At 48.0% G+C, this 23358-nt stretch overlaps 2 protein-coding genes across 2 annotated transcripts in view; both read left to right on the top strand.

Annotated features, from left to right (window-relative positions):
- Positions 1-1762: 1762 nt before the first annotated feature.
- LOC134412310 (acylphosphatase-2-like) lies at positions 1763-8489 on the top strand. The gene is made up of 4 exons (XM_063146210.1): positions 1763-1878; positions 3404-3420; positions 4639-4748; positions 8342-8489. The coding sequence occupies exons 1-4, from the start codon at positions 1824-1826 to the stop codon at positions 8454-8456; spliced, it is 297 nt and encodes a 98-aa protein (XP_063002280.1). The 5' UTR covers positions 1763-1823; the 3' UTR covers positions 8457-8489.
- Positions 8490-22632: 14143 nt separating this feature from the next.
- The window catches only part of SPTBN2 (spectrin beta, non-erythrocytic 2), a 64606-nt gene continuing 63880 nt past the window's right edge, over positions 22633-23358 (top strand). The window contains exon 1 of the mRNA XM_063146199.1: positions 22633-22708. The gene's annotated coding sequence lies outside the window, so the exon portion shown is untranslated. The remainder of the gene's footprint in view (positions 22709-23358) is intronic.

Genomic DNA, 23358 nt, shown 5'->3' on the forward strand with positions numbered 1-23358 from the left:
AAACATAAAAAACATAAAAACAACGGTATCCATTTAAAAACAACAGTTCTGGGGTCCGTTAAAAACCAAACAAACTTAGCGTTGTTAAATGCTGTTAAATGCCTGGGAGAAGCGAAAAGTCTTGACCTGGCGCCTGAAAGATAACAATGTTGGCGCGAGTCGAGCCATCCGAATCGGTAGCCGTCGCTACGTCTTGTGTTAGTGAGTTCCAGGGTTTGACTATGCGCAGAAATCCTTCCTCTTCGCTGTCCTGAATGTCAAAGCAGCAGGAAGGGAAGAAAAGTGGAAGCATGGCCCTTAATGAAGTCTGGTTGGCAGTCCTCCTTTTCAAAATGTCTCCTTTTATTTCTATTTATTCCATTTTTACACTGCCCGATAGCTCCTTTACTGCAGACTATCGCCGTCCCAGAGAGTAGAGGCGACGCAGCTCATGTCAGAAACCATAGAAATGGATCCCCATGTCTCTCTGCTATTTGACATTTCAATTTGGCAGCTTTCAGCTCTGAGGCCCACGCGTGTCCATGGGGGTTGAGATTGGCAGGGCTCTTGGAGGAATTGCTTGTGCACATTATGTTTTTGACGCATGTAGCTTGGGTTACAACAACGAGTAAGAGGCAAGCTGCAGGCATTTGTCTTTCTGCCTCCAGCAGATTCCCTGTTAGCTGCTAGCAAATTACTTTTAGGCACAGCTTCGAGAGAAGCTAGCTTTCCAGACAGGTTTTATTTATTTATTTCTATTTACTTATTTAAAGCGCTTTTATCCCGCTTACATCTAATCAGGAAAACAAGGCGGTCTCTGCTGCTTACTAGGCACAACGCACAAGGAAAACAGAATGAGGAGGGAAGAGGAAAAATCAAGTCGTTCAGCCGGGCTGGTGGACTGGCCCTGCTTCCTCCTCAGTATAGCCTACTGGAATGGGGGGTGACCACTGAAGGAGAATCCTACTTAGAGTAGACCCATTGAAGTCTACCAGGAGGAGGGCCTTCTCTGTTGTGGTACCCCGGCTGTGGAATAAACTCCCTAAGGAGGTTCGCTTGGCACCTACATTATATGCTTTTAGATGCCAGGTGAAGACCTTTATATTCTCCCAGCATTTTAACAGTCTATAAATAAATTTTAACTTGGTGTTTTAAATTTGCAATTTTGCATTGCTACTGTTTTGATCTGGTTGAGCTTTTATATTGTATTTTATATTATGGTTTTATACTGTTGTTTTATACTTTGAATGTTTTTAATTATTGTGAACCGCCCAGAGAGCTCCGGCTATTGGGCAGTATAGAAATGTAATTAATAAATAAATAATAAATAAATAAATAAATAAGTGAACAGGACTTAAGCTAACGTTGGATACAACCCAGGACTGAAAAAGTGTCAAATTCCTAAGCGTCTGCACGGATTCTTTCCAGTCCTACATTTACAGTAAACACAGTTGTTACTCAAGGGTACCAAGCTGAATTTTACCTGTTTACCAAGAGGTAAAATGTAACAAGAGAGCAAGTTCCTACCCTTTATTTATTTATTTATTTATTTATTACATTTATATACCGTCCTATGCCATTTCTCTCCCTATTACTCCTTTGCTATAGGGTTATCAGTGGGACAGGCTTGAGGATCGTATGTACGTCTGGCTCAGTGACGAGAGACACTTCTTTGCGTTTCTTATTCCAGGTGGGCCACACTGCCTGCGTCCCTCCAGCTGGATTTAGTAACACAAGCCGGCCAAACTGAGTGCAGTGTGAAACCGATCAGAGAGCACACATATACACACCCCTCTCAGTCTCTGTGGAAGCTCCTGCCGGCTACCCGTGGTCTGCGTTGGACTATGGCTTCTCCTGGACTCTGGGCAATCGACTATGAGGTTTTTGGGGATGTCCAGGGTGAGTCTGTTCCATTTCCCACCCACCCCACCCCTTGCCCTCTCTGGGGTTTTTGTGTCTGGAAATGATCGCTCCCTTTCCCCGTGGTTCATGCTGCAAATAGTACAGTCCTTGAAATAAGATGCCAGCAGCCAGCTCGGCTTGTCAAACTGCAGATTCTTGCTTCAGTGCTGGCTGCAGTAAGGCTGGCTGGATCTGCCCTACAGCTAGAATCTGCAAAGACCCCAAAGGAACTTAACTGAAGCCAATAAAGGGAGGGGGGGAATAGAGGAGACTAATTGGGAACATTAACGTAATTTGGTGTTGGATCTGCATATCTCAGAGCAGAGCAGGGAGATGGTTTCTCCCTAGTGCTGAAATCTGGGACATTTCAGGGAGGGAGGTTAAGCATCCTTGATTCAACATCATTTATTTGGCTTTTAAAAAATAAAACAATAAAACCCACAATCTATTAAAAAATGTACCGTGATCTGGGACATTCAAGAAGAAGTACAGCTTAAGCTGCCATAGTTCAGAAATAGGGACTCCGTTGTTTCCATGGTTTTTAAAACCATGTACATCAATGTACATTGATGGTGCTATATAAATAAATAAATAATAATAATAATAATAATAATAATAATAATAAAAGAAGAAGAAAGCTGTATCCTTTTGTCACTTAGGACAGTGATAGGCTCTTCTGTGGTGGGATCTATTGGAAGGATCCAATGACTGGGTTATTTTATTTATCTATTTATCCACTACATTTTTATACTGCCCAATAGCTGAAGCTCTCTGGGCGGTTCACAATGCTACCTCCAAGCAGGGCCGGTGCTACCATAGAGGCCACTCAGGTGGCCGCCTAGAGCGCCAAGCTAAGAGGGGCGCTGGGCACAGCGCAACACTCACGTGCGTTGGCTGTAAGCCAGCCCGGACCGAGGATTCAGCTGGGCCTGGGTGGGCAAGATGGCGCCCTGTGCCCGCCCAGCTGAAGTGAAGCCAGGGACGCTGGGGTGGGGGTGGGGCGGCTCCACGTTCGGACCTCCGGAAAGCGCCCGGAAGAGAGAGAGAGAGAGAGAGCGTATGGGTGCATGGGGTGCATGGAGTCTTTGAGTGAATGCATGTGTTCATGTGTGTGTTTGTTTGGAGTGAGTGATGCTGAGTGTGTGTGTGTGTGTGCGTGCACGTGAGTTGTGGGGGATGATTTGGAGGTGACGTTCCTATTAAATAATGCATTTTAGACCCATAGATGTTCCTTTCCAATTTGTTTGCTGTAATTGGCATGACGTATTTCTTGCACTTTAAAATAAATTTAGCAGTTTCAAGTTTTGTGCTTCTTATTTTTTTCCAGGAAACATATGTTCTTAAAAATCAAAGTTGGCAATTTTGGGGGTGTGTGTGAAAGTAGCTCACCTTGTCTAGGGCGCAAAATAGTCTGGCACCGGCCCTGCCTCCAAGCCTTTGGTTGTAGGACTTTGGTCACTTACGTTTGTCTCTAATATGTGGATGTGTTCACTGACTGATGTACCTCTCTTTCCTCTTGTAGGTGTCTTCTTTAGAAAGGTAAGACACATATCCATTGTGGGATGGGGAGAGGTTTCCTTACAGAATCATTAAATCAATGTTGTGTTTTCGAAACCAAGTTTTCAGAGGGAAAAGCTGGTGTTTCTAGTTGGATTGGACATTAATGGGACATCTGGAGATAACTCCAAATAACTCATAATATATTATCCAAATAGAAAGCGTTGCTTTGCATTTACACTTCTCAAGCCTGACTCAGAAGCCTGGACCTCTCCGGCATGTAGATTCAAGTCTAGCAAATGGGTTGGATGAGGTGGGTGAAGCCAGGTAATTTTAGATCCTGGACTTAATGGTCTTATGGGGACCTCTTTAGACAACCATTTTGTATTAATTCAGTTGGCAAGCACATAATTAACATTGCTGTTCTCTTCCCCCACTAGAGCCATTCCGTGATTTAAAACTTTTGCCAACCCTGATAAAACAAAACAATAAATACTCTGTGCATGTGCCGTTTCACATTTTGAACTCACTTAAATCATAAGGCTATCATGACTACAGGAATAAAATGGATCCAATAGAATGGGATCCAATCAAGGCCTTAGGGATTCTTGTAAGAAGAGAGGAAGGTTTAATTGCTGTTGAGGCAGGCTTGGCTTTGTCACGGATCTTGAAGGACTGGGAATTTCTCTCCATATGGGTTCAAACAGACAGGGCTGATCTTTCCACATGCACTCTGCAGCTCAAGAACATTTGGGTAGTCCTTGGGAAGATGTAGCAGAGCCTCTATCTGAAAACCATATTATTGTTGTGAAGCAGGCTGTCTCGTCGTATTCCCTCCATCAAAACCTCGGGGGAATAGAACATTTGCTTGCCTGAAACGGCCATCACAGACCGTACACCGCTGACCGAGCTTCCCTGTCACCTCACATAATCTCAAAACGGGATTTCTCAATGAAGGCAGCTCACATATTCCACCGCCTGAGCCTAAGGAGAGACACTGAGCAATGTATGCGGGGTCGTGAATCGGCCTTAAAATCTCTTGGGAGCTTCCCTGTAAGCCTGTGTGCACCAGTTGCTGGGGAACATGGGCGGGAGGGTGCTGTTGTACCATGTGCTGTTTGGGGGGCCCTGGTCGGTAGCTGGTTGGCCACTGTGTGAACAGAGTGCTGGACTAGATGGACCTTTGGTCTGATCCAGCATCAGGGCTCTTCTGATGTCCTGACGTTTCCTGGCCTTTGTCTCTCTGGCTTCTTCCACCAGTACACAGAAGAGCAAGGGAGAAAGCTGGGAGTGGTTGGCTGGGTGAAGAACACTGCCCACGGGACTGTGACCGGACAGGTACAAGGGCCGAAAGACAAAGTGGAGATAATGTAAGTATGTGAAGCTGGGCTCCGTCTGCAGTTGTTGAGCGAAGGGCTGCATTTTTTTGCACAAGGAGGGGGGAGGCGAAGCACAAAGTATAACAGGTATGGTGGAGCCCTTTCACGGCTTAGGTGTCTCAGAAGAGGTCTGGGCACAGGTGGAGAGGGGAAAAAGCACAATTCCACGCACCATTCACAGATTCACGCCACTGCTCTGCTCCTGGCACTGCCAAGAATGCCTGAAACTGGAGACCAACCTTGGAACTGAAATTATTTACTGATTTGATTTATATCCCCCAGCTTTTCACCAAGGAAACAGCACTCAAGGCAGCTGACAATAAAAAACCGAAATTTAAAACAAAAAACTCGCTTAAAACCACCGTAAAACAAATACATTAAAAACATAGCAATATAAGAATAAAAACAGCATTCAACCCAACAGAAAAGATCACATGTCAAGGTTTGCTTGGCATGTAATCCAGCAGAAGTCCAAGGGGACTCAGATTTCCCCCCCCCCCCTGCGCTTGCTGGATGGCTGAAGAGTAAAGTGACCACAATCTTGAGCAGATTCTCAACATCGGATCCACTCCAGCTAGGCCCATAGCTCTATGATTTGAGCATCCCAACAACGCCTCGGCTGTTACTGCTAATATGATTTTGCACAGCCTTCCTCAACCTGGGGCGCTCCAAATGTGTTGGACTACAACTCCCAGAATGCCCCAGCCAGCTCTGCTGGCTGGGGCATTCTGGGAGATTCAGTCCAACCCATCTGGAGCGCCCTAAGGTTGACGAAGGCTGATTTAGCAGCTACTTTGCTGCGGCAATGCCCAAGGTGCTGGACAGAGTGTAAGAAGTTACACGTGTTTGTCCTCAGACCAGACACTCTCTCTCTCTTCAGCAATCTCTCCTTTTGTTAAAATAAATAAATAAGGGACCTCACCTGCACATTGCGCTAAGGTACCATGTCTGGTGAATCCCGCCCTCTCTCTCGAAAGACGTTGGGCAAGTCAGAGGAGCACGTTTTGCAGCCAAGTTCAAGGTCTGATCTTGGTTTTGTTCAAATTTAAATTAGAATCATAGAATAACAGAGCTAGAAGGGGCCTACAAGGCCATCGAGTCCAACCCCCTGCTCAATGCAGGAATCCACCCTAAAGCATCCCTGACAGATGGTTGTCCAGCTGCCTCTTGAAGGCCTCGAGTGTGGGAGAGCCCACCACCTCCCTAGGTAACTGATTCCATTGTCGTACAGCTCTAACAGTCAGGAAGTTTTTCCTGGTGTCCAGCCGGAATCTGGCTTCCTTTAACTTGAGCCCGTTATTCCGTGTCCTGCACTCTGGGAGGATCGAGAAGAGATCCCGGCCCTCCTCTGTGTGACAACCTTTGAAGTATTTGAAGAGTGCTCTCATGTCTCCCCTCCATCTTCTCTTCTCCAGGCTAAACATGCCCAGTTCTTTCAGTCTCTCTTCATAGGGCTTTGTTTCCAGACCCCTGATCATCCTGGTTGCCAGGATGATCAGGCATTTGCCAGGGCTACTTTTCTATTCTTCCTAATATAACTAGAGATATAGGGTGCTCTTGGTGGCCCTGAAATATTGCCCCTCCCATCATTAATCAGCGGCACCCCCAGTTTTCTTCTGAAGAAAAAGAAAACCTGGTGAGAGGAAGACGAAGGCCTGTTATAATGGTTCGACTAGCGTTATCTGAAGGGAGCCTTGCATTGGCAATTTGCAAAACCCTTTTCCCTCTCCACCCCCACCCCTCTTTGAAATGTCTAAATAGGGCACCTCCCTAGGCTCTGCCCCCACAGTGAATTGACACCCTGTAAATCTGGGACTTGGGTCAGCTTGCAATTAGGAAGTTGGTCCAGGAGGAGAGGAAGAAAATTGCTTTATGAATGTGTGAGCAGCAGCATGGAGCCGGGGGTTGGGGGGGGGGGGTGGGAAGGTGGAAAGAGAGAGTGAAGACGTGGTCCCGGAGCGACCCCAGGGATTTGTGGTGATGGTGGAGACAGCTACTGTAACAATGGGCTCTGTCACCTTCAGAGAGATGACAACCGGAGGCAGTTTCTATAGCAACCAGTCTTCCCCCACCATCACCTTGAAGATACAGAGAGAGAGAGAGAGAAACATGCAAGAAACTGGGACAGTTCCCATGGCAACCTGCCTCTCCATATCTTCTACCTTCACGTTGGAGGGGGAGGAGGAAATTGGGGCTGTATCCATAGCAACCACAGTACTCCATCCCTTGCCTTCCTGAGTAAGAGATAAGTCGGTATTGAGATAATCCATAGCAACTAGTATCCCCCCCCCCCCGCACTGCTTTTACTCTCTCTTCTCCCCCTCCTTTTTTCAGGTCCTGGCAGGAAATAAAAAAATCAAGGAGTACAGCCTTCAATTTAGCCCTCCACCCCTCACTTTTTAATTAGGGTTCAGGTGGGAATCATAAACAGACACTTAGGTCTGTATCTCTCCCCCCCCTCCCCCAAATGCACACTCTTCAGTTTTGGAAATGGAAATACCATCTGGGCAAGATTATTGTGTGTGGGCAGTGTATGAAAAGTTGTTTCCTTATGTTAATAGGGGCAACTTCATTCATAGATTCTTTTGAGACCTGAAGCTTTCTTTTAGGTTCCTCAGTCCTACCTCTGTGCTAATTTGTACTCAAGGGGCCAGAAATTTAGAAGCCACCACTATTCATAGAACCATAGAATAATATAGAATCATAGAATAGCAGAGTTGGAAGGGGCCTACAAGGCCATTGAGTCCAACCCCCTGCTCAATGCAGGAATCCACCTTAGAGCATCCCTGACAGAGGGTTGTCCAGCTGCCTCTTGAAGGCCTCTAGAGTGGGAGAGCCCACAACCTCCCTGGGTCACTGATTCCATTGTCGTACTGCTCTAACAGTCAGGAACTTTTTCCTGATGTCCAGCCGGAATCTGACTTCCTGTAACTTGAGCCCGTTATTCCGTGTCCTGAACTCTGGGATGATCCAGAAGAGATCCTGGCCCTCCTCTGTGTGACAACCTTTGAAGTATTTGAAGAGTGCTCTCATGTCTCCTCTCCATCTTCTCTTCTCCAGGCTAAACATGCTCAGTTCTTTCAGTCTCTCTTCATAGGGCTTTGTTTCCAGACCCCTGAGATGGAAGGGGCCTATAAGGCCATCAATGCAGGAATCCACTCTAAAGCATACCTGTCAGATGGTTGTCCAGCTGCCTCTTGAAGGCCTCTAGTGTGGGAGAGCTTTGATTGAACCCTAAATTTGGAGCTGCAAAGGGATTTATTCTGCCTACATTGGCAAGTAACCCTGTGAAGTCCACCCCCATGGCCTTTCTTCTGTAGCATGGCTCACTTCCTTGAGTAGTCTGGAGCCATTTGCTCTGCTAGCACCTCCCTGCAGGGTTCCTGCTTTCTTTTCTGTTGCAGATCATGCTTTGAGTTGCATGAGTTTGTTAATGATGGCCCATCCTTCCAACAATGTGTGTGTATGCTGGACTTGATGGCCTTTTGGTTCTGTGAACAGCCATTTCCCTGGAAGTTGGGCTGGAAGGGAGCGGAAGAGGGCAACAGGGGAATGATGCTGACGTGTGCTTCTTCCTATTCCAGGAAGAACTGGCTACGCAGCGTGGGAAGCCCTATGTCACGCATTAACCACGCTGTGTTCACCAACGAGAGAGAGGTCACCAGTTTGGAGTTCCAGTCCTTCACCACCAAGTATTAGAAGCAGCTGGCTGGTCAGGATGGGGGCGGGGCGCAGCGGATCTAAGCACAAGCCCCTTCCAGCATCCTTTTGGGTCCTCCAAGCTGTTAGCATTGAGGTCATTGCTCTTTTTGCTGCTTTACACTGCTTTACTCAGGGGTGACCAGGGGAAAAGAGCTGCAGTTGGAAGGGCCTGGTCGAAATCCCACCCTACAGGAGACCCCAACACCTCCTCCTGCCGGAATGTGTTCATGAGCACTACTGAGCAACCTTAGAACTCCCTTTTGGACAAACATACTAATGAGAGGCTTTTGACTAACCGACCATTCCTCAGTTCCACACTTGCACGCTGGAGTCAGGCTGCCCCGTCCCCCTAATGTCAATTTCTGCTCAGCAAGAATGTGAGCTCATTAAAGTTTATCTTTAAAAGAAAGGGAAGCAAATTGCCTTTTTGCAAGGGGAGTTGGACAGGGTCAGTGTGTGTAGGGTATTTTTGGATAAAGATCCTTTCTGTTTCAGGGAAATCCTACTGAGACACCAGAAGATGGAGTTAGGAGGGAGGAAGTGATTGAGAGATGCAATGAATTAGTGTTGGTAGCAGTGAGAAATGTCCTGTTTTGCTTTGCTTTATTACATTTATATACCGCCCCATAGCTGAGGCTCCCTGGGCGGTTTACAAAAGTTAAAAACACTGAACATTAAAAAGTATAAAAAATTTTAAACCATCAAAAACATAAACAGTATAAAAACAACGGTATTGTATCCATTTAAAAACAACCGTTCTGGGGTCCGTTAAAAAACAAACAAACGTAGCGTTGTTAAATGCTGTTAAATGCCTGGGAGAAGAGAAAAGTCTTGACCTGGCGCCGAAAAGATAACAACGTTGGCTTTCAACTTTTACAGCTCAGCCGTGTGATTTTTTTTTAAAAAAAAATAAGGTACCTTTTCTTTTTCTCTCTGCTGCAACTTGAAATGCAGAACTTGCATGCCGTTGTGAAAGGGTTGTCCCTCTTCTGTTAATGCCATCCACACCCCTGTGATACAAATGTGTGCACCCCGGCCTGCACTAATAAAACACACGTTTACAATCGCCCATTGTTCTTTTCAGCTGCTGAATTGCTGGTGCATTTGAATACTGGAGAACTAAAATGTAACAAAAAGGAATGTAAACATGCTGCAGTATGTGTAGTTAATAAAGGTAAAGGTAAGTGATAAGCATGGGATGGTGGTGGTGAGAATATGGAAAGAAAGGATGCCTATAACACTAAACTATACTAGGAGAAACATTCAGTTAGCAAAGCGTTTCCCAATGCTGTCAGTTGCTTATTCTGAGTTGTCCCTGATTATGGATATCATAGAATAGCAGAGTTGGAAGGGGCCTACAAGGCCATCGAGTCCAACCCCCTGCTCAATGCAGGAATCCACCCTAAAGCATCCCTGACAGATGGTTGTCCGGCTGCCTCTTGAAGGCCTCTAGTGTGGGAGAGCCCACCACCTCCCTAGGTAACTGATTATGAAGTCTGGAACAATTGCCACACCCATCACAGAATCTCTACAGAGAAAAGTAAGGCATGGACAACGCCCTGCAACACTAATACAAGTTTTTGCACATTGACTGCAGATGCTCCTTACTCTTCTGTTACATGTCTGTAGTGGAGCGTTGTGGTTTTAGGATCTTCTTTATTAAGCCTAGAATAACAGAGAAGGGCGTATTTTAGACTTTCTGGTTGCGAAGGAAAGCTTTGAAGTTGCCGCGGCTGTATAAATGAAAGGCAAAAAGAATGATAAACATTCTTTGAAATCTCTCGATGTGGGGTGTGGATTTAGTGCTTACTATAGGCTTTTTGAGCAGGTAGGGGTTTTAAGTAACTCCCAGGTACAAGGGCGTGGAGGGTTGTAAACTTGTGTAACATGTTTTCAACAAAGACGTACACTTTGTCACAGGGTGACTGCCTAGCACAGATGTCCCATGTGAGCTATGGCACTGCCTACCCTTTGGGGTTGCTTATAATGAATGATGCCTTCACCAGCTTTTTGCTGTTGTTGTATTCTTCCAGAGTCCTGGGATTTAACAAATCATGTTGGCAAAGAGCTGATATTTATACACTTTGAACACAGAATGGTCAGGGTTTTGAAAGTAGTAGATTTGTCCGGGTACAGATAAAACGAGTAAGTTGCGGTACATAGAACCATCGTAAGACGGGGAAGGGACACAAATGGATCATCTTCTAGTCCAAAATGCTTTTGCAGCAGATGGTAACTTTGGGAGTGGGGGAAATTGAACTCTTCTCCACCCCTGTGTCATAGTCCCCAATCTGGGGGAGGGGGGGGAAGGCACAGGGAATCCCTAGTATGGGATTCAAATGTGCATTTAAGAGTGCTATCCTGTGCATATTTTCTATCTAAACATGAACAGGATTTCTCTCTAAAGTAATGTTTGGTTTAGCCAGAACCTTCCCAGCTTTTCCATCCCTGAAGGATGTGTTGCAATGAAACAAGGATGGGGGAGAATTGTCCGACTGGGTTAAATGAACAGACCATCCAACTCACCATTCTGTCTTCGAACAGTGGCTAGCTAGATTGTCTAGAGATGTTTATAATTAGGATATAAGAGGAGGGCAACCAGGATGATCAGGGGTCTGGAAACAAAGCCCTATGAGGAGAGACTGAAACAACTGGGCATGTTTAGCCTGGAGAAGAGAAGATTGAAGGGAGACATGAGAGCACTCTTCAAATACTTAAAAGGTTGTCCCACAGAGGAGGGCCAGGATCTTGTAATCTCTTGTAATGTTCTGAAGAGCTGGAAGGTGCTGAAAGCAGAAATACCTGGTTGTTCAGGTGACTGTGACATAACCCATGATCAGTTTCCTTCATCGGAGCATAAGAAGGTGCGTTATAGAGTGTCAAGCCATAGGTCCATCCAACTCAGGCATGTCCCACTGCAATGGCAGGGATTCGGACAGACTGTCTTTCCCACTATCGGACAGGAGCATTAGCAGCGGGTGACAAGATAGACTCCATGAGCGAGGGAGCCCACTGAGGGTGTCCTGCCCAAAACCTTTCGCTGGCCTTGGTAGCAATGGCGAGGAGGCATCTTCTGATGGTGCTTTTGTCAATGTTGAGAAAATCACCCCTTCTCTTGCTGTACTCTTCCGTAATTCACTGGACCACCATAATTACAAGTGTGTGTGTGTGTGTGTGTGTGTGTGTGTGTGTGTGTGTGTCTGTCTGTTCTGCATGTGTGTGAGTGTGTGTGTGCAGGCAGCTAATCTGTATTGTGGGGTGATCTTGGAGGGCTACCCATTGGGGGAAAGGGGGGGTCTTCCTTTGGGAACAGCCCCTCTCCCTTCTAGGAGAGGCCAGGATCCGGTCTGGATCTTGCCTCGTTTGGGGTGGGGGGTGTCTCTCGCCTCCCCCGACAACGGAGGCCGCGTGCGGGCCCGGCCCGGCTCCCCCAGCGGCGACGCGTGAATGGCGGCGAAGGCGCCCAATAGCAGACCGGGCCTGGCAGCCGGGAGGCGGGGGTTCTTTGGCAAGCCGAGCCGGGGCTGGGCAGCCCCATTCCGCAGCCGAGGCTGCTGCTGCTGCTGCTGCTGCTGCTGTGGTGCTGCTGCTCCTCCATCGAGGGGGAGAGGCGGCCCGCTGCTCGCGCGCCTGGGTGCGCCCCGGCGCCACCTGTGATGCTGACGCGCGAGAAGCGGAGAGGAGACGGCGGTGCGCGCAGCGGGCGCGCTGGGAGCCGGGGGAGACGCCGGGCGCCTGCGGGAGGAGGAGGCGGCGGCGGAGGCGGCGGAGGCCGAGGCGGCGGGTGAGCTGCGATGCTGAAGAGGTGTGTGTGCGTGCGCGCGTTTATTGTCTCTTGCCGCAGACCCGGCTGGACAGGGCCTTGGAGAGGGGAGGCGGCGGCGGCGGCGGCGGCGGCACGGGCGCTCTCCAATGCGGCACCTGGCTGGAGAGCGCGCGAAAGCCAGAGGCGCCCGGCTTGGCCCGGCCCGGCCCGAGGCTTGGCTGTGCCGCCGAGGCCGAGCGGGGATCGGGGGGGAGCGGGAGGGGGAGCGGGGCTGCGCCGCTGCGGAGGTCTCGAGCCAGGAGCCGCCGGCGCAGCGCGGGCAGCCCGTGCGCTCTGGAGCCGCCGCCGTGCGCTCCCCCGAGCGGGGATGGAGGCGCCCAGTCCGGCGCCCGGGAGGGCGGCTCGCAGCGCGCCAGCCCCCGCTCCCGTCTCTTCCCCTGCCTGCCTGCCTGCCCGCCTGCATTGCCAGATGTCCCCCCCCTCCCCTATTTCTTTCCATTTTTTTTTAAAAAAAGACAGAGAGAACAACAGAAAAGGGGAATGAAGGAGGGGGGAGGAATGCGGGCTTGTGTCCCTCGTTTCTGCCCCCGCCCTCTCCCTCACCGCCGCGTGGAGGGGCCCGGTTCGGTGATTCAAATAAAATAATAATAAAAAAGTGGGTCTTGGCATTCCTAGGCTTCCTTTCAGAGAGAGGTGCCGGGGCTCAAGCCTGTTAGAACCTTCCCCCCACCCCTCTCCCCCGCGCACCGGTTTTCATATAATCGCACTGCATAATGTGATGTAGTCGGACCCAGCGGTGGGGCACTCTGCACATGCTCATCAGAAGTGGGTGGTGGTTTTTTGGGAGCAGGGGCAGGAGGCTGGCTGAGATTAAACCCTGGTGGCCGGACCTTGGTGACTCCATGCTCATCCATGAGGGAGTTAGGGGTGTGTGTGTGTGTGTGTGTCAATTTCCTCTCTCTCTCTTCCTTATTATTCTAGATTCCAGCATAGGCCAAAGGATGCAATTATTATTTTTATTATTATTATTACTATCATCATCATCTGTGCTTTTATATCTTGCCATTCCTCCAAGGAGGACCCCCATACATGATCCTCCTCCCCATTTTACCCTCACAACAATCCTGTAAGGTAGTTTAGGCTGAGAGTTAGTGACTGGCCCAAAGTCACCCAGTGAGCGCCATGGCCCAGTGGGGATTTGAACCCGGGTCTTCCCAGTCTAATACTCTAACCACTACACTGCACTGTACCAATATTTATTTATTTAATAGATTTATATACTACTGTCCATATTTAAAAATATATCTAAGAATGTTCTTGCTTCTGTGTGTGTATGTGTGTATAGTATTTCCTACATATTTAGTAATTTGTGGTTTATTTTGCAAAGGCCTGCTTCCTTTTATGAGCAGCAGGGAGGTGGTGGGTTATTCTAAGCTGCTATCCGCTGCATTTCAGGAGGATCAAAGAGAACTCGCTGTGGCTTACAAAGGTGTTTAAAAACACACACCTTCCCCTCCCCATACCAGGTCCATGTGGGCGGGGATTATTGCAGGGTTAGATACACGGAAAAGCCTGGGACTAAAGACCAGGTAGGTACTTGATTTAGATTGGAAATAATTGTTCTGTTGGTAAAGTGTATGGTGGAGGGTGGCGAAAATACAGGATTGGCATAAGACAAATTCAGTGATGGGGGGAAGGATGGTCACATGGCGTTGCCCCCCCTCCCGTTAACTAATGGGACTCAGTCTGCCGGGAAGTTCTCCCGCACAAGGTCCGCAAAAGATCTCCCATGAATGAGGTTTGCCTAGGAGAAAGACTTGGTGGGTTTTTCAACCCTGGTCAGTTTTCTCTCCCTCCTTTATGCAACCTTCCCTGACTTGGGGCCCTTGAGATGTCCTGAACTACAGCTCCCATCATTCCCAGCCAGCAGCTGGAGGGCATCAGGTTGGGGGAAGGCTGCCTTAACGACCCCCTGAGGGGTCCCACATTACCTCATTGCAAAGGTAACTCAGTGAACAACTTGACATTATTCTTACAATCAATCTTGATAGAAAATTCTGACCATGTCAGCTTCAGAAGATATCTTTATTGCACAGGTTTTCCAAAATTTGAAGGGACGCTTCGATTTATACAGCTTGCTCCCTGAAAATCTTCTGCTGGCTACTTACCCAGATGTATTCTTATGTATGTTTACTTGGAAGCACGTCCTGCTGTGTTCACTTTGGGCCCAAGACAATTTCGGTGAAAATTCGTGGGAAGACCCAAATGTTTCAAAATCTGTGTGTGCTTGAAAGAGGATAATATGCACCATCTGAATTCTAAATCTAGGGCTTTGGGATTTCGCCCTTTACTACCTGAAGGCAAGCTTTGATTGTTCCAAGTTTTGCATTGGTAGCTCACTTGGAAAAAGATGAGGACCATCAATTATATGTCATTGCATACAAGAGAGAGAAGATTATTGCAAAAAAGTGCTGTATCACACCAGTGTTGTACTGTGCAATCACTGCGAATTGTGTGCAAAGGACTCCGAAGTTTTCCAGTTTATAATCTGCTTTGATTGTGAAGGACTCCCAGGCATCCTGCTTTAATTGTGCTTCTTAACCAAAAGAAGTGCAATATTTTGCTACTAGTTTTCGAGCTTATCATTTGCTGTTTTCCGAGCGGCCACTGGGGCGCAGGAGCAGGATTTGAAGAAAAATTAAACAAATGCTTACATCTGCATAAGCTTTAAAGATAAAGACATCAAAATTGGCACAGGAATAGATATTAAGGAGAGCTTTAAGCATGCCAAATTTGAATCCGATGATTTTTACTGATTTTTTTACATTTCTCCCCTTAAACCCATTTCCTAGTATGCAAAGGATCTAGCTTAGCGCTGCAGGGGATAATTCGAGGGAAACAGGTACGTGGGATGAAACTCTAAGAGAGATGCAGCTGTTGGTTTAGGATTGTTTAGTGGGACCTACGACAAAACGTTGCAGTAGGTCCTTGTCCCTTAAAAGCCTCACACTTGTTCAGGGTTCCAGACAGCTTGAAACAGCAGCCTTGTAACCCTGCCATCGCCTCTCTGCTTGCAGATGGCTTTACTTTTTGCTCTCCGCTGCCTCTTCAGCATTCTCGATGTCCTGGAATCTCACAGGACCTTGTTAGGCCATTTTGGGATATTTTTAAAATTTCTTTGAATGTTCAAATTTAAATATTTCTGCATTCCTTGGCGGCCACGGCTGCATTATTGTCCAGGGATGGGTGGGATGGGGCAATTCTGCCTCCAAATTGGATATCTACTCAACCACCTGAGTCGCTTATTAGATGGGATGATTTCAAAGCCATGTATGAAGCAATAGAAGAAGCAATCTATTATTAATAATATAATCATCAGCATCTTTAATACTTTTCAGCATTTGGAGTCCTTTCTGGATTTTTATTTAAGGCCGGTTCTCAGGCGCATAATCACTCAGTGTTTCCTCACTCTATGACTGACAGCCTCATTTGAACGGCCTCATTGAGAAATCATGTGTGTTGAAGTAATAAGAGATGATAACAGAAGCTCGGACTGTGAATCTGCAAAATCGTTTTTCAGATGTGCAAATTGTCACTAGACATTGCTGTCATGTGCGAACTTGCCCTTACAGGTGTCTGTGGAAAGGGATGTGTTTAGTGATGGGATCCTGCCATCTTGTTATAGAGCAGTGGGCCGATGAAGAGGATTTAGGATTGGGTCTGCAGGTGTGTTTTTTTTGGATACCAGGACTCAGCCTGGAGTTTTGTCTGTTGGTTTGTTGCATTTATATCCCATCTTTTTTTCTTCCAAGGAGCCCAGGGCGGCATACCTGATCCTTCTTCCTCCTCTTTATTCTATCCTCACAACAACCCTGCGAGGTTGGTTAGGCGGAGAGTGAATGACTGGGCCAAAGTTACCCAGTGAGCTTCCATGGCTGAGTGGGGACTAGAACCCAAGTCTCCAACCACTTCACCACACTGGCTCTTTGGCAGAGGGTGCTAAAAAGGCAGTGTCTTTGAGCTTGTGCAGAGTTTCCCTCCCTCCCAAGAAAGTATCTATGGCCTGGAGGAGGGAACTCCAGAGAATCCTATGGTCCTTGGGAGGCTCTTGCAGGACCAACGATTGCTCCCTTAAGCTACAATATGCTGGTATTTATTTATTTTTTGTATTTTCACCCCATCCCTTTGTATTTTCACCCCATCCCTTTGTTCTCTGGGACCTTCTCCAAAATTGAATTTGGCCCTTGGGCTTTAAGAGGTTCTCTCATCCACACTCTAGGGCATAATAGCCTTTCCCGATGCAAAGCAAACGTTTCCCCGACGCATAGGACATTTCCCCAGAAACTTTCCCAATTCACAATTTCCCTGGAAAAAAAATCCACATCGCTAATTTCCGGAGCTGAGGACAGAATCCAGAAATCGCGTAGGCTGTCTGCCACTCTGGAATTGCGCTCTGCCATCATTTCTCAACCCTTAGAGGAGGAGAAGCGGAGTCCCATCTGGTCCAAGAGCTTTGTAGCAGAGCAGGGGATGATGTCACAGACGACTTGTGGAAGCCTTTGATCTTGCAGAGACTGTGGTAGTGGAGAGTGAGAAAAAGGAAAACAAAAGATTCAGGCCCCCTCCTGGATTTGGGGCCATTCTTTTGCAAAATCTGAACTCTTCAGGATTTGGTAGGCTGAAATAGCTTTGCAAGTTGGTTTATGTTACAGCAAGCCAGTACCAAGCTGATAAACCGAGAGATGCCAGCAAATGCACTTTACCCATGTCCGAAAGCACTATTTTATCTTTGCTTCCTGTGTCTTGGAACTCTCTCACGCATGGCTAAAAATGAAACTCACAAATGAAAAAGTCAGGGCTGGTGATGGCAATTTATATGTAGATTTCCTTGGCAACTCCCCCCTGAAAGCTTGCTGTTAATGGCAATTTAAATGTGGCCTTTTAAATTGCAAAAGATGTCAAAATTGCCTGGCACGTGCTTGTGGAGTTATACGACATGCTGTTTCGAGACAGATGGCGAAATGGGCAACAACAGCAAAGACTTGAGAGCTTCACTGCTATGTCCGGTAACTAGGTTCACAAAGTCACTAGTCCACGTTGTTGGGTTGTGGTTTTTTTTAATGATTCCATGTGCTGTGTGAAGTCTTGGAAGTCAGATGTTGTTTTGGTGCGTCTGCTGCCGAGTAAGATTTTTCCTATAGATGTGCCTGCCATTGTCTTCTTAAGATGCACTTGTCTCGGCTCAGCAGTATATCGGTTTGGATCCAGGATCTGCCTTCCGCGAGATGAAGGGACCTGGCGCACTCTGCCTGCGAAAAGTCCTCTACCCAATCTTCGGGGAACTCATCAGGGTCTCCTGACCTTCTGTGGGGGCTGCCGTGGCATCGTATTTAAGGGCCGCGCGACACGTGGGAAGGAGGGGGTGGGAAAACCCGCTTCCTCCGGTGTCATTGATCCAGTCTAAATCCGGATCCGACCCATTGTGTCTGTGGGCCAGAGCCAGGCTGTCGTTTTGCACCAGGTTGGCTTATCTTATAGATCTTATAGTGTTTTGCCCCATTCAAATCCTGTTTTACAGCACGGTGTAACAAAATAACGGCCTAAACCTGCACCCCAGCAATGAGTAGGGGAGTGGGATGGGGGGAGACAGCGCCTGTTCCATGGGGACAGCTGTGCCCCTTTCTTCATTGTGTGTCCTAGAAGGAACCTTCCTCCCCCCCTCTTTGTCTTCTGCCTCCCACGCCAGCTGGCTCTCTGTGGTGGACACCTCCGAGGGTGCCTTGGGAGATGCCATTGTCCTGCCCCCAACCGCCCGCTCCTCGCCTGCCTGCTCTGTGAAATCAACCAACACCCTCCCCCTTTCCCTTGCAGCCAGCTGGCCCTGGGCTGGGTGGGGGAGAAATGGGCTCCTAACACAGGAATATGGGAGAGGTCTGAGCTTCCTCTCCCTCCCCACTTCACAGGTAGGAGAAAGACTGGGGGATGCCGGGATTGATGCTTGGGTTTGGGATGGCGGCAGAAGGCCCTCCGCTGCCGTGGGGGGTGGGCGGGTTGGTGAACCGGCCATTTAGATCCTTTATCTCAGCCTCCTTTTTCTCTTCCTCCTCCACACTGCGTGTTTGTGTCTGGATGGGCAAAGCACGCTTGCCGGTTTGTGCGCCCGGCTGCTGTAGCTCCGTGCCTCTGGCGCGTGTCCGGGCGCATTTCCTGGCCCCTGCGTATGAAGACAAGGGCTTACAAGAATTTCATTTCTTGCACAATTCACAACCCCAAATGCAAACAGGAGTGCATCCCCAATCCCACAAAAAAATGTGCGCACATTCTCGAGCTTGTGACTGTGTTTGAAAAATGGGGAAAACGTGCAGTTTAAGGAGGAAGTCGGAGAACCTGGGTTGAATCTGAGCCTGTTATAAAACCAAAGTATAATACAGAATTAAAAATAGTGGGAATGTAAAACTCTGAAAGCATGATGACCCAACCAAGCGAAAGCAGTAAAAAACCTGGGGAAATAAAACAAGCCTTCCCCTGGGGCTAAAAAGACCACAACGCAGGAGCCAGGCAAGGTTATTTGGGGCGGGCTTTCCACAGCAAGGGTGCCCCCACTGAAAAGGCCCTGTCCTTCACAGTTACCCATCTCTCCTCATTCAGCGGTAGCTCAAGAAAGACAGGCTCGGGTCCAGATTCACGGGAGTCCAGATTCACGAGAGTCCAGATTCACGAGAGTCCAGATTCACGGGAGTCCAGATTCACGGGAGTCCAGATTCACGGGAGTCCAGATTCACGGGAGTCCAGATTCACGGGAGTCCAGATTCACGGGAGTCCAGATTCACGGGAGTCCAGATTCACGGGAGTCCAGATTCCCTACACTGTTGTAGCGACTTGACAACGTGGGCAGTCCTGTCAAGACTGAACACATTGGTCCAAAAATGTGGTTTGTTTGTTTGATGTTTAGCTTTTTTAAACGTTGTGGTATATGGCCCTGTGGGGAAGGCTCTTGTTTTGTATATGCCAGCATCGAACGTGTTTTTTTTTTTAAAGGGAGGGGTCGATTGCCAAGTTCACACTTGTGGCGTGAACATGTCCTGCTTTCTTGGCTTGTGCGTCTGTTTATGCCCCGTCTGCTAATGGCTCCCAATCCAATCAGTGTGGGGATTAAGTCTTCATGGTATTAGTGGCACAAGGAGGGGGTATTCGGGGGGGGGGCAGCAATGAGGGACATTAGCAAAAATCCTAGTATTTGCTTGGACATAGCCAGTCCCGGTTCCGTTTGCAGAGGACGAGGAAGTTGTACGTAGTTCTGGCTGCTTTTCTACAATATATCAAGCGAGGCTTAAGGAGTGCTTAATTTCTGAAATGATAGGTGCTGGGGCTTAAGGCGATCCCTTGGCTTAGTAGCCCTGCTCCCTTAATCCTAGAGCCATGGGTCAGAGCTGGTTACTGGGGGGGGGGGGAGGCGTTGATCGTGATGCACTCTGCACATGTGCAGAGGCATTGAGCAGGGGGTTGGACTCGATGGCCTTGTAGGCCCCTTCCAACTCTGCTATTCTATGATTCTGTGAACTTCCGTTGCTCTTTCACGTGTTCCAGGGCTTTGAGGTGAGTCTTCTAGGTTAATGGAGGACCCGAGCTGCGAACCAATTCAGGATGTCCCAGAAAAACCTCGCGACAGAAATAACATTGGGTCTGCAGGCGCTTTCCGAGAAAGAAACCATCAAGTTTTAAAAGCAAGCTGCATTTGGGGCATAAAATAATGCATTTATTATTTATTTATTGCATTTTTATATTGCCCAATAGCGTCATTGCATATAGAATCTGGCTTTCTAAAAAATAAAAATAAAAAAAAAGTAAGATACTAGTCCTCATGCTTATGGGGGGAGAAACACTTTTTGTTGTGGTGGTGGTTAAAAAAGCGCAGGCATCGTGTGTCTCCTTCGCCGGAGTCCTTAAGAGTATAAGCTTCCTTTGGCACTTCAAAGCTAAGAATAAACTGGTCAATTGCCCTGCATAATCTGTGGATTAGCTACTCTTGTGCTCCCATGTTTGGTGCTGGGCTCCTGCTGGTGAGCATCAGAGCACATGAGCAAAGGTTTGCCTGCTCTCTGTTCAGCCTTGGTGCCAGTGGGTGATTCAGGATAAATAAAAGCAAGGCCTTCTTCACACAGAGCATAGTCAAACTACGTAGTGACGGTGACCAATTTGGATGGCTTTAAAAGGAGGTTGGACAAATTCCTGGAGGAGGAGGCCACCAATGGCTACTATGGCTCTATGCTGCCTCCAGCAGCAGAGGCGGTATGCCTATGTACACCAGCTGCTGGGGAACATGGGCAGGAGGGTGCTGTCCTGCTACTGGGTTTCCCGTTGGGGCAGCTGAGTAGCCACTGTGTGAACAGAATCCTGGACTGGATGAACCTTTGATCTGATCCAGCATCAGGGCTCTTCTGAGGTTTTTGTACTCCGTCTTTGGGGCAGGCTTGTTGTCTTTTGCCCAAACTCCCATAGCAGCCATGTTGTGGTGGCGCCCAGGACAGTTTTGCAAATTGCCAAATTTGCCCAGGGCCCAAATATGGTCCCTTCCTCTGGACATGTGTCCATAGAGGGCCGTCTCTTTTACCGTGATTTTCAGACGGTGTGGAGATTCCCTGTGGATACAGGAGACGCTCCTCTTCGGAAAGCCGCCCTCCATAAGCACACAGCGACAGAAACGTATTTTTCCTCATTTTTAAGTAAATGGGATGGGGGGAAAAGCGTGGCAGGACAGCTCCAGCCTTTTGTGATTTTATTGTAACCTGAACTTCCAGTGAGGGCCTCCCCTGAATCCCCCGGGGCCACCGACTCTGGTCTCAGCTGCTTGTCCCCTGCTGTCGCTTTGCCAAAAAGCAACATCTGTTCCCCACACCGCATCGATGCTTTGCTTTCCCCGGAGTCACCGGGCACTGCGTCCCGAGCCCCCGGGAGATGGAGCTGCGAGGCAATCGAAGTGACCCGGTTTGGCCGCTTGACCCGGATCTGGCATCGCAGCGGCCGCAGGGAGCCTGAGTCACTGGCGCTGTGACCCAGATCTCCACATCAAGGGGGCACTGGTTGGCAATGACCGACTGCCCCAGCGGGTGCCCCTCCCAGCCGAGGACTGCAGCTACCAGATGTTTATTTCTGGCTCTGGGTTAACGGTATTTCAAGGTAAAGCAAGACATTGGTCAGGAACGCAAATTGTTGAGTTCACCAGGGGCGGCCCGTTGATATAGGTGAACTAGGTGAGCACCCAGTTAAGTGGGGCACCAAATTCGAGGGGAGGGAATACATATTTTAGAAAATAACATACGGGGAATTTGACTGCGTGTGTGGAGGTGAGCGAGTGGCTGATTGAGGATGGTGGGACTTGGTAGCCAAGGATGATGGGAGTTCTAGTCCAAAACATCTAGAGGGCCTGAGGATCTTTTGGTGAACGTCTCATGTTCACCAAAGGTATCCTGTATCCCTGCCTGGTGGCTGTCCAGCTCCTGCTTACATCCCTCCTGTGAAGGAAAGCCCACCACCTTCCAAAGAAACCTATTCCACCGTCTCCTACCACTAGAAGTTCACTTGTTCCTTAGCCAAAACGGGGATTCCTTGCAGTTTCCACCCACTGGTTCCAGTCCTGCCTTCTGGAATGATAGAGAACCACCCTGTTCCATCTTCTGTGTGACTGCACGGCCCACTATCGTGTCTCCCGTTCAACTTCTCCAGGCCAAACTTCCCCAACCCTTTCAAGCGTTCCTTGTAGGACTTGGTTTCTATACCCTTCGCCATCCTGGTCACCCTGTTCCAGCACACGGTCGTTTGTAAAATCTTTCTTAAAACGTGGTTGCCAGTGCTCCAGAGTGATACACAACTGCCACACCATTGTTATTCCCCTTGGTTTCCTGACCTCTGCTCTCGAACCCTGTACACACTTACCTGGGAATAAGTCCCATGGAGCTCAGTGGGACTTACTTCTGAATAGACATCTTCAGGATGTGCTGCCTTGATTGTCCCTGTCTCTTCTGGTCAAAAACAAAACCCTTCTGTTTCAAGGACCTGTGTGAGGCTTTCATCCCTTCCCTAGCCAAGCTAACCTTGTAGTTATCCAAATAGAAACAACACTGTTTGTCAACGTTTTGTGGCTGAGACCTTCCCCAGGAGCTTTTAGAATGTTTGTGAACGTTCCGTGACATCACAGTAGCTCAGCAAGTCATAGAGGGGGGGGGGGGGCTTGCAGTCAGGCAATGGATACCAAAGAGCTGGGATTTGGTTTCATATATACAATATTTTAAAAATGTGTTGCTTACCTCAAGGCTTTTGAAATGCTGTGGGTCAGCCGTCCAAATAAAAAGACTAACCATTTGTTCTCTTTTGTGTATGTCTTGCAGGTCCTTGCATGAAGAACTCAAGCAGACACCCAGCAAGGGGGAATTGCATACCCTGACAGCGTGGCATTTGGACCAGCAGAACCAGGTTGACTTTGCAAGTAAGTGGAACCTGGCAGCTGTGACTTACATTTGGAGGATGTGGATGCAAAATATTCTATCGTTCTGGCCTGCTTTTTTTCTTAAAATTGTCACAATAACCCTGTGAGGTAGGATGATATGAGATTTTCTGCACGAGGCATCTGTTGTGCGTTCGTCGTTCCCTATTCGTGGTTGTTTACAGGTTCTTTAGATGACATTGTGAACCGCCCAGAGAGCTCCGGCTATTGAGCGGTATAGAAATGTAATAAATAAATAAATAAATTGTGACCCTCCAGTTTTGCTTCTATTTGTAAGCAGCACTTTCTGTAAGTCTTTTTTTAGAGCAGTGAAAATGGGGTGTTATTTCTGATATCCAACGGAACCGAGATTTTCTCTTGTGTATTTGTGCTATTCCACTACACCACAGTGCCACCTAGAGGTCATGTAGCAGAAAAGCAGGAAAGGAAATGCGGTGAAATAAAAAGGAAATGCAGTGGGTTAACAACCTCTTATAGAAAGGCCCGCAGTATAAGATTACTTCCTAGGTTCCTTACACATGAGCAAAGAATTGTGACCACACCATGCTTAAAATGTGGGCGTATAAATGGCCCATAGAAATGTGCTTTGGGGACCATACCTGCCCTGAGCAAATGGTTCAGTTTTGGAGGCA

The sequence above is a fragment of the Elgaria multicarinata genome, chromosome 21 (genome assembly GCF_023053635.1).
Source record: "Elgaria multicarinata webbii isolate HBS135686 ecotype San Diego chromosome 21, rElgMul1.1.pri, whole genome shotgun sequence".
Lineage (NCBI taxonomy): Eukaryota > Metazoa > Chordata > Lepidosauria > Squamata > Anguidae > Elgaria > Elgaria multicarinata.